The 11756-nt window shown below is 34.3% G+C and overlaps 2 protein-coding genes across 2 annotated transcripts; one reads left to right on the top strand and one right to left on the bottom strand.

Moving 5' to 3' along the window:
- Positions 1-233: 233 nt before the first annotated feature.
- Positions 234-1688, bottom strand: LOC147392827 (EG45-like domain containing protein). Its single transcript, XM_086456347.1, has 3 exons — positions 1490-1688; positions 1051-1324; positions 234-433 (listed from the first exon to the last, which is right to left on the bottom strand). Exons 1-3 carry the CDS (start codon positions 1596-1598, stop codon positions 427-429), a joined length of 390 nt encoding a protein of 129 aa, XP_086312473.1. The 5' UTR covers positions 1599-1688; the 3' UTR covers positions 234-426.
- Positions 1689-7378: 5690 nt separating this feature from the next.
- Positions 7379-11360, top strand: LOC147392828 (uncharacterized). Its single transcript, XM_086456717.1, has 2 exons — positions 7379-8578; positions 11151-11360. The coding sequence occupies exons 1-2, from the start codon at positions 7681-7683 to the stop codon at positions 11153-11155; spliced, it is 903 nt and encodes a 300-aa protein (XP_086312843.1). The 5' UTR covers positions 7379-7680; the 3' UTR covers positions 11156-11360.
- The last annotated feature ends 396 nt before the right edge of the window (positions 11361-11756 follow it).

Here is an 11756-nt window from a genome sequence, read left to right on the forward strand (position 1 = left end):
ATGTGGTACAAATTATTAGACAAAGTACACATATGATTTTCCTGCCGAGATCATATATAGAGGTAAAGGAAAGGTCCTTCCCTTCTAAGCTAGGATTTAAATCCCTTAATATTGTGGTTTGCGGTCACGTGTGTTGTAACCTTTAGGGTTATAAGCCCCATCCCATCTCCATTTGATATGTTTCTGGGAGTACTCTCAACATGAAAGAATCACTCCATATCAAAAACGGCAAGTGAAAAATAAGAGCTTTTTTATTGATAAGGTGACATTATTAAACATATTACATCGATGGATGTAAGCATCCATGGACACACACACTTTCCATGATGTGCTCATTATTAAATATTTGTATCTATATATCATAGTTTTTCATGAACTAGGTATCCTTCAAAGAAACTAAGAAGACCCTCTTCACCTTGAACCCCTTCAGACCCTGAAAATCAGAACAAGAGAAGGATATGAGAAAATCAGGTTCAAATCATGAAGCAAGTAATAACAAGCTAATGTTTAAAAGGACTGGATCCGAGAATATAAATGAGAAACATATGTATAAATATATGATGTATATTTATATTTTTATACATATTATTCAAAAATTCAATTTTATTGGATCAATCCTTTCCAAATTGACCAAAATCCGATCCATTAATGACAGACAACTTTATACAAGATTAAGAAAAACTCAACCCCAACCCAACCCAAATTGAGCTTGGACCCTTGTGTGTATAACGCATGCCCGAAGCCCGGTCCAAGGTTTTTTTTGGGTCCATGCAAGTTTCACTTCAAATTAAAACGAAGTTTACATTAGTATAGTTCATGTCTAATTTTAAAATTTCACTTTCAAAATGTGTTATGTATTCATCATCACCATCATCAAAGCTTTAATTATCTGAAATATTTGGATTTATGTAAATTCAAACCAATCATGTTCCTCTAATCAATTATGTCCAGAGCCAAGTCTTTTGATAATGATTTTGCCTCCATAACCTATGATAGGATCCAAGCATACATAAAGTTTTCTAGTAAATTATAGGGAGAATAAAGTCTTACTGAACATAATCAATGTTGACTTTGCCAGCATTAGGGTCAGCAATAATAGCGAAAGCTTCTTGAGATAGATCAATGGTTCCTTGACACCCAGCTGGGCAATAATCAACAACCTTAACTGTTACACTTCCCCTGCATGGCTGTGGTACACCTTGGTTTGTAGGCCCTGTGCATGTCACTCTATACATTCTCCCACAAGCAGCCCGATTATCCCATATAGCATCACTAGCGGCCGCGATCATAACACCCTGGTCTTCATTACCGAAGCACGATGAAGCTGTCACATGTATTAACATGGATGACATTAATAAATTACTCGAAAAAACAAATATAATAGAGAATTCCAAAAACATGCACAAATTTGGATAAAATTCTATAAAAACTAGTCGACATATTTCATGAAAAATATATATACTACATAAAGAAGGATATAGATATTTACGAATATATGGAGGTGTATAGAAAGTCGCGGTTCCGGGTACAGCTGAGACAACCGAGAACAAGCCTATCGTCAATGCCAACACGATCGTAACACTCATGTTGATGGCCATTTGTGTTTTCTTGTATGATCCTAAGTACTATCTTCTTCTTACAAAATACAAATAGAGTGAAAAATATATAAGTGTTTCTGGTGCATCAAAGCAATGTAATCTCCTTCCCTTTTATAGAAGAAAACGAGCCTTCTTTTTCTCTCCTCATGACCTAAACTGCTAACGGTCCTCACACGTCTTCTTGGAAAAAGATGAGTTTGGCCTAACTTGTCGACGGTGTATCTGGTTCAAGGTCAAAAAAATAAAATAAATTCAATATAATAAATGCATTAATGTTATAGATCCGGTAATACTTTTCTTTTCTTATGTTTCAATGACTCTTCCAGATTAATTAGAGCCATACGCATGCATTTATTTTTGGTTGAAAATTTGTAGGATATAAATGATTGTTCCAATGTCTAAAAGTCATTGTTCCAAACATGGTTTCAAATTTCGGTTTGACCTCTGTTTTGTTCATGAACAAGATGGTGATGTCTAAGATGAGTTAACTCGTCTTGCATGGGATAAACAATTTAAGCCAGTTTATATATATAAGATAGATTAGGAAACGTTTAGTCATAAAATCATATTTTATTTCATTAATAAAGGTTTGAGTTCTTAAAAAACTTGATTATTTTAATTAAAATTTACAAAATCCTAGTTGACTCGGCTGAGATTTGTTGATTGGCCGAGATTTTCAAGATATAATTCGAGTCATCTTGTGATAAGTGTGAAACCTGAGATACCACGTAGATTTGTTTGAGTCATCTTGGTCTCAGATGAGATTTGAAACTATAGTTCCAATGACTAAAAATCCTCATTCGTTTACCCCCACCCCCCACCCCCACCGCCACCCCCACACATGGTTGGGCTCAACATTTATGCAGGTTGTGGTTTGAAAAAGTGAGAACTTTGTTTCCAAAGTTTGCAAGCACTTTTAATCATATCCTAAATAATGAACTCAAGAAAATAAATCTATTCCTCCATTCAATTATGTCCAAAGTCATGTCTTCTATCTTATTTAAAATGAGTGCATACACTCTTTTATTAAATAAAATGAAATATCTTATTTGGATTTATATTAGAAGTTGAAAATAAAATTTTACATCAACTACCAACCTAACGTAACTCTCTTTATTGGAATAAACAATGTAGTGTAGGGGGAAAACAAAAAAAAACTTTGAAGCGGCCTGCCCGCTTCAAAATTTTGTAGAAACCCTCTACATTGGATTACAGGTGGGCATTTAAAAGGAGGTATCTCAAATTTTGGTAGAAATGTAAGGATGTGAAATAAATTCAAAATGCCACATATCTAATAACGAGGAGGGTTCCTTCAAATTTTGAAGCGGGCAACCAGCTTCAAAGTCAGACTCAAGGGAAAACATTACACAAGCAGACTTTCATGTATAAGTGTTTTTTATTGAGAGTTGAGAGAATTTATTGTGCAAAAAGAAAAAGAGTCAATTCAAGATTCCATAAAATCTAGAATTTGAAGGATGTCGATTGTATTGGGTAGGGCTGGCAACAGGTCAAGTGTGGGTCGGGTAAGACTTCTATTGACTCCATACCCAAATTGAAACATACACACCCATACCCAATTTCTTACCTGAATTTAAAATAATACCCAAATCCAAAATTTTACCCAATTTTAGGTCATTGACCATACCTGATGTCTTAACCGGTTCTTGGGTCACCTAAAATTTTATCCTCTCATTTGTATTTTTTTTTTAAACTTTAATAACAAAAATTTTATGATAAAAAATCAATTACTTACATATATTTATATATAGAATATGAAATTATACTTTTGTTATCGGATAAACGAGTAATCGGGTTGGATATGACGTATATTCATACTTGACCCTATAAAACTTTTGGTTAAATGGGTATCAAGTAATATTACCAGAATTCTTAATTTAGTAAAAAAAACCTTGCCCATATACGATTTATTCGGGTCTAATGAATCAAGTAGATGAGTATTATCTAACCCATTGCTAGTCTTAGTATGGAGGGCTTTGTTACATGGGTATTTTCATAAATTTGATGATGCTCTCAATACACATGGGAATCCTTGGAATCCTAAGTGCCCTACAATTTAGTTAAAATCTGATTTTTGTGAAATCTTAGTTTCACATTTTTATTTGTGCCCATTTTTTTTCCAATAGTAGGACAAAAATTTCCTTGGATGATTAGCTAGGATCAAACTTTGAAACCCCCTATAGAATGGAAATTTACTAGAAATTTCTCTTGGGATAGAAAATATTGGAGTAACCCTAAAAAACAAGGGCTTTCATCCATGTGAAAGAATACAAATCTGTCATTTTCCACAATTTTACACAAGACTGACAATTAGGGTAAATCTGTAATTTTATCAAAAGGGCCAACCCTAAGTACTAAAGCGTTTCCGTTTTCAAAATGATCTCATACGTGTACTTTTTTACAAAACGGCTGCGGGAATTTAGCAATTTCTTTTTTTTGACTTTTAAGGGCCTGTGTGGATTGACTTTTCTAAGTACTTATGACTTTTGCGGGGAGTCAGAAGCACTTTAAAGGTGTTTGGATAAATAACTCCTGGAAAAAATTACTTTATTGTGGAGTCATTTTAGTGCTTTTTCATGGAGTACCGAAAGTGCTACTTCTCTAAACTACTCTTGCGCAAAGCCACAAAACATTGTCAAAATGACGGGATTGGGACAAGTATGCCCCTCATAAATTTTAAAAATTACAAACCTATCCTCAAAAAGCCAAATGGAATAATATTATATTACTATCCATTGATATGGTGGTAGCCTTTTGGTGTAACATTTGGGACAAGTATACCCCTCAAAAATTTTGAAAATTACAAGCATACCCTCAAAAATGCAATTGCAGTAATACTATATTACTATCCATTGATATGGTAGTAGCTTTTTGGTGTAGCATTTGGGACAAGTATGCCCTTCATAAATTTTGAAAATTACAAGCATACCCTCAAAAATGCAATTAAATAATATTTTATTATTATCCATTGATGTGGTGGTAACCTTTTAGTGTAGCATTTGAATTTGGATTTCTAACTCCCCAAATTGCTCACTCAATGATTTATTCATGAGCATTCTAACCATGGTTGAAATTTTCTTATTGCAAGATGGATGTAAACAATTACACATAAATTTACTATCCATTGATGTAGTGAAAGCTTCTTCATATTTTTAGTGGTTGTGTATATTTGCACACAATATCTTCTATATGTTAATAATTATTGGGTGTTTATATTAGTTTTTATGGATAAAAACAATAACTTTTATTTCTTTAGAAGAATAATTTGTTGAGTTATAATGTTAAAAATAGTAATTGATACTTATAAGGGCATTTTGATCATTTTAACAGAATCCAAAACAGTTTCCAAACACAAAACTCTATTAAAAGTACTTCTGATAGTACTTTTCAGAACCTGCATCCAAACACACAATAGTTATCCACCTACTCCAAACAATACTTCAAAAAGTACTTATGAAAGTACTTATGTTCTAAGTACTTCTAGCTCCTGTATCCACACGGGCCCTAAGTTTCCTGATTTGAAGTTAGAACCTTTAAAGAGGTTTGCGTTCTTAGGAGTACATGGAACCTATCAAGTTATGGACAAATGACACGAAGGAATCATGGGAAGAAAATTGCGGGAAACTTTTGTTGGTTAACTCGAAAATCTTCTTAGCCTAGAGTCGTGTATGAATTTATTTTGGACACAATGGAAGCTTTCAAGTTACAATTTTCGTGACATATATTTAGTATTCTATTAGAAATTTTAAATTCAATTATCACTATTTCTTTTGAATATGATTTTGTTGATAATGTTAAGGAGATAATGTTGGGAGTCAAAATTTGTCCTATATCCTTACAAAAAATCAATTCAATTTAACAATAAAAAATCGACGATCTACAATTCTACACCATCATGAAGATTAGTTCATTCGAAAACTTATAACTCATATAAAACAAATGTTGTCTGTTGAAGGAACTCATTTTTATTTTTATTTTTTGAGCACTTTTGAGAAGAGGAGACTAGTTGCTTATCATCCAATATTAATTGCACTCCAACCTATTAAAAAAAAATGTTTTTTTGTTTTTGTTTTGTTTCCATCCTATTCCTATTTGTCACCCCCAAGAAAGAATTTTATACTAATACTAAAATTCAAGATCATCATTGGTATAAGTTCTTGTAAATTTTCCAACAAACCTATTATTAACAAAAGCATTTGCAACTGTTTACCCTACTTGTTGCCCATGAAACTTTGAAAATTGAATATAGAATTTGTAAAGTTTTGGTACTGTAGTTTCTCTATGATTTTCACAAAGAAGAAAAAAAGTGTAAATTTTTGTATTTTGAGCATATAAAGAAAGCAGATCCTCTATAGTGCAAGAATCTTATCGTTACCTCTATATCCACGGGTGAAAGATAGCCATAGTGTAAGAAAATAACATCATGGCCCTCTTGTTATCATGGGTCAGATCTAATTTAAAAAAAAAAAAATGAAGTTATTTTCATCGGATCCATGTCTTCAAATTCAAACAACTTCTGAACTCCCAATGTTTTAAGCATGAATGTTATTGAATTGCTGATGTGGCCATTGTCTTTCAAACATTGGATCTTATGGCCATTTGGTTCACCTTATGAGGGTTTGACGCCAACGACATGATGAGCAAAAACATTTCCCAAGAAGGCCAAAGTCTAGGGACAAATCAACAATTTGAAAAATTAAGGTGTAATCTCAAACGAATATAGTGGGATATGTCATTATTTTTTTAAAGATAAAAAATAACATTTGTCATGTAAAAAAGTAGATACCTCTAAAATTTTGAAGCAAGACCGCTTCAAAGTAGACTTGTGTTACATGTCAACACTTACAAATTTACACTTTGCAACATACAACAAATTATAATTGCATTTTTTCCCACCTAATTATATAAAAATTCGTAAAAATTGTAAAATTTGTAAAAATCGTGTTTTAATATTTCCAAAATTAAAGTCTGTGAATTATTATGAATAGTTTAATAATCCGGAGAATAATATTTTCATTGAAAAATATGAGAAATTCGTGAATTTTTCAAGAATTAAATGGGATATTGATTATAAGGATCAAAAGAGCTTCTATTGTCACACCAACTATTGCTAATGCCACCCCAAGTTATGTATTAATTCTTTGGGTGAATCTCCAATTCGTATGTCAAATATGATGAAATTCGTTACATTATTTATTTTAATTTCCAAAATATGTTTATCTAGTAAATTCGTCACTTTATGATTAACTAATTCATTAATAAAATACTAGCAATTTTACCATATCAACAATCTCGTTCATAGTTTATCAATGAATTTATTGATTATGAAAGTAACGAATTCATTAGGAAAGCATGTCTTGAGAATTAAGATGAACAGTGTACTCGGACTGGAATTTTGACATAATTTGTGCATGTTTTTAGGACAAAGTGATTACATATGAATTAGGGTGGCGTTAGCAGCAGTTAGTGTGGTAATAAACTATCTCTAATTCTTATACAAATCACATTCATTTTTACTAATGCCACGCCAATTCTTATATAAATCACCAAAGAATTGCACACGTTCGGTGTGGTGTTTGTAAACATTGGTGTGGCAATAGAAACTCTCTTTTAATATCGTCAACTCGTCATTAGTATGACGTAAGCTCCCACCAAGTACTTTTTTAACGACAGATGCTAAGTCTGTCTAAAATGACGTCTGTCTTCCTCCACGTGTCACCAATAGAAATTTGACACGCTTATGTCTCTCTTTCTCTCTCTCGATCTCTCCTTTACCATGTCTTTGCTCTGCAACAACTCCCTCGATTAAACCCAACACGCAGATTTCAACTTCCCTTAAAAAAATTGCCCAATATCTGGTTTTTCGGGTCAAAATTTTGGGGCAAAACGGTTCTTTTTCCGGGTTGATGCAAATATTTATGGGGATTTGATAAAGACTAGAGAGTATCTAGGCCAAGAACAACAGTGAGGAAAATCTGATTCCCAGGTCCGGGCCACGTAGTTTGGGTATCAATCAGGCGAGTTCTTACAGTTGACCCGGTTCGAATCGGGTGGAGTAGAAACCATGGCAACAACGAAAACCCCAGACAAGACTAAGAGAGATGAGTGGAGTGAAGGTGGAGTCCTAAGTTTGTTAGATATTTATGAATCGAAATGGGTACTTAGGAATCGTGCAAAACTGAAAGGAACCGATTGGGAAGAAATTGCCCAAATGGTTTCTATTCGGAGCCCCGGAAACAAATCCGTTAAAACCCCCAATCAATGCAAGAACAAGGTTGAATCCATGAAGAAACGATATCGGGCAGAATCGGTGGGGAGTACTTCGTGGCAATTCTTCGAAAGGATGGATATGTTGGTGAAGGGGAATTCGAATTCGGTTTATCCTACTCGATCGAAGGAATTGATTGGTTGCATAAATGGGGTGATGGAATTGGGTCAAATGGATGATTCGGAGAATGTCGTTAAGCGGGTAAACGATGTCGGTACCGATCATCCTCCAACAATTGATATAGAGGCCGAAGAACGGATGAATGAGAGGAATCGAGACGATCGGGACAACGGGTCCAATATGCCTTTGCATAATAGGAAGGATAGTGATGTTAGTACCCCAATGAGTAAGATAGCGGATACCCGAGATGGGTTCGGGGCAGTGAATCCGTTCAAGAGGAGGAAGAACTCGGATAGTAGTGATGTGGTGGAGAGTATAAGGTTGTTAGCTCACTCAATTTTGAAAATTGAGCAAGCAAGGATGGAAATGTACAAGGATTCGGAGCGATTGAGGGCAGAGGCAGAGATTAGGCGGAGTGAATTGGAACTTAAGAGGACAGAAATTATAGCTGAAACCCAATTGCAGATTGCGAAGCTTTTCGCTAGGAGAGTACCTTGTAGTCAAAAGAATAACAATGGGGGTACATCTTTGAGGGGTAAACAAAACGTTCTGACAAAGACCGAGGGAAGAAATGGTCAGTTGTGGCTTCTTTTTATTTATATTTGGTTCTTAGTTTTTATTGAACAATTTAAGCATATTATAGGTTTCTTGCAACTTTGATAAGATTTTGATTGATATAATTCATGGTATATTTGTTTATGAATTGTAGATTTTATTTGATTTCCTTGGAGCATTTATAGGTGGTTCTAAAATATATCGATTAGCCAATCAAATTTCATCTTCTCATTGAGTACCAGTCCTATGGATCATAGCTAGCGATGTTCAATTTCATCTTCTCGATTTATTTTCCATCCACATTAGTCTGAGAAACCCAAAACAAGTGATGGATTTCTTTTCTTGGGAGAAGAAAATGTCCATTTTGATCATTAATCAAATTGAAGGGGACTTGATGGGGTTGGCTGAATCGATCATTTTTCTCATTCATTTCTGTCCAAAACCCATGTCTTCTTTTAATTCAATCGTGTTAGTATCCGCTCTCACTACGTCAATCCATTTCTTTTTATTTTTATTTTTTATGTCTCTTGTTCTTTTAGAATCTTCAACTTGCATCTTCATCCTAATGGGATTGTATCGGTCTTCATTTCATATGTTTAAATTATCTCATTCATTCGACTTGTCCTTTATCACCTATGAGGCTGCTTCTACATTTTCACTGTTTCACAAATATGTTCATCATTTTTAATTTTATCTTTCTTAGGTCTTTTCTAATCGTCCATCTCGGCATCCACATTTCTGCTATGTTCAATCTATGAACATGTTATTTATTGATTGCCCAACATTCAAATTCCATAGAAGATAATTGGTCTCCCTATCATCTGATAATATTTTCCTTATAATTTAATTGGGATGACCAGACCACTTCCTTTGTTAGGAAATTTTTTTCTTGACCATTATTTTGGAGGCTGTGAATGCTTCATTTATGTTTCAAAACATTTGTTCACAATAGAAAATAATGTCTCTGAGATGTGCTTAATTCCCCAAATCTTTGATTCCGATTTTGTAGTAACTTCAACTTTCTAGGTGAGAAGGTTTTGGCTCATTGGGGTTCTTTTCCAGGTAATTGTAAGCCCATGTGTCTAACTCATCCTCACAAAACTGGCTTGTAAGGTGAGGATTGCCTTAGATTTATATATAGCCAAAGGTCATGATACCCAAGAGATGTGGGACTATCACTCACACTCCCCCTCACATGTGACCTGTCTCCTACATCCTTGTGGCTACTCACTCTGATACCAAGTAGAAGCCCATGGGCCTAATTCATCCTCACAAAACCGGCTTGTAAGGTGAGGATTGCCCTAGGTTTCTATATAGCCCAAGGTCATGCTACTCAATTGATGTGGGACTCTCACTCACAGTAATCTGCCAATGGGAGCTTCCTAAATCTAGTTCGGTTAATTTTCTTATGAGTATAATTAAAACATTGTAAGACAAACAATCCTTTATTAGGCTCCCTTGGTGTGGGATGAAATGATCTACCTTTGTGTGAGCCTTTATGAATCTATCAACGGATTGATCAAGGACTTGATGAAGTTAAATGAAGTAATCTATCGTACTCTGATACTTTAAAATGTGGTGTACTTGTGTTTATCTGACATCATACCAAGATCAAATACAGCTATGCAGGGGCGGAGCTAGTAAGGAGCTGGTGGGGGCAATTGCCCCCATAGAACTTTGAGACACCCCTATATTTTCAACTAATTACATGCCCCACTCCCTCACCTCTCTCCCCATTTGCCCCCACAGCCTCACCTCCCTCCAATCCCCCTCCCTTTCAATTTTTTGTTGATGACATTGCCTCTTGATCGGGCCTTCTCATATACTAATTGAAAATGACCTAAATATCCATTTTTTTCGACTTCTAACCAAAAACCTCTGAATTTCTCCTCAAAACCATTCATCTTCAAGTTCTTCAAGTATACAACTAATCATAGTTTGCCCCCACTACAAGAAAATCCTAGCTCCGCCCCTGTAGCTATGGGTACTCCTTTGATACTCATAGCATATATATATAGTTATCTCATTTCCTATTGTGTCGTTGCTAATTTTCTTCTCCTTTTCGAACTTGTTTTGTCAAAATAACTATAAATATGTTACGAGTATCACAAGTTTCTTTCAACTAATAGGCAGTCTAATTATTTGGTTCAAGCGTGTTGGCTTCCATGCAGGTCCTATGCAAATTGTCATAGTAGCTTCAGATGCAACTTTCTTTATTAGCTTTAGAGAATTAAGTACTGAGATCGAAACTACACTTGGTGTGTATTAGGCCAAGAGAGACGATATACTAACAAGGTGTTGGATATGCTGACATCTGCATTTTTGGTGTGTGAACCGACATAGTAGAGAGAGATGCCAAATACACCTAAAAAATGCACCTACTTTCTGATCATAAATGAAAACCCTCATCCATGGTAGAGAGACAAGCTTCCAATTTCTTATGTTTGGATGTTAATTAGATGAATTATTATGTTTTATGAACTTTTCATCATGAACTATTTTCTCACAGAACCCCTCGTTAATTATTTGTGGATCGAATTTTGACACATTAATGCCTGGTTTTATTTAATTTAATTTTTTCCTTTTTTCAGGTTGATTGAACGATCACAATGGGGAATGACATTTCGAAAGGAACATTGACCTGATATCTGTTTGTTGTTGCAAGCAATAGAATATATCAAATTGGGACTCGGAATTTTATGATGTATTATTTGATTTGTATTTATATGGACATAATTTGACACATATAGTTAATAATTAAAAAATATAAATAACAAGAATTAATACTTGTTTTGTCTAAACTTTGAGTTCCTTGTACATGCTATGAAGTTATCAGTCTATGGTCTCTAGACTTTCTATCTTGATAATGGGTTGCTTACGATTCATGAAACAGCCATGTCACGATATGTTATTTAACAATCATGAACATATGATCCAATTGTTCTATTCTACCATTACATTATGTTTGGACTGAGAGAAGAGAAACTCACTTTCTCTCCACCATGTTTGGATTCACAGGGGAGAAATTAGGATAACTTTGAAATTTTGAAGTGTCTTAAAAGAGATCTGAGGGGCAGGGTTTGACTTATAAAATATTTTAAAAGGGTCTTTTTTTTTTTTTCTTTTTTTTTTTTCACTTTTGGAGAGAAGGAGAACCCATCTTTTCTCATTGTCTTTTCTCTCCAATTTTTTCTCTA

Source organism: Akebia trifoliata, chromosome 10 (genome assembly GCF_017979445.1).
Source record: "Akebia trifoliata isolate Shusen 1 chromosome 10, ASM1797944v1, whole genome shotgun sequence".
Classification (NCBI taxonomy): domain Eukaryota; kingdom Viridiplantae; phylum Streptophyta; class Magnoliopsida; order Ranunculales; family Lardizabalaceae; genus Akebia; species Akebia trifoliata.

What these genes read in the sequence shown, in the direction of transcription:
- LOC147392828 (XM_086456717.1), top strand. Translation starts at nt 7,681, where the DNA reads ATGGCAACAACGAAAACCCCAGACAAGACTAAGAGAGATGAGTGGAGT.
- LOC147392827 (XM_086456347.1), bottom strand. Translation starts at nt 1,598, where the DNA reads ATGGCCATCAACATGAGTGTTACGATCGTGTTGGCATTGACGATAGGC. An exon ending in CTATACACCTCCATATATTC is followed by an intron (nt 1,325 to 1,489) that starts GTAAATATCTAT and finishes TACATGTGACAG; the next exon opens with CTTCATCGTGCTTCGGTAAT.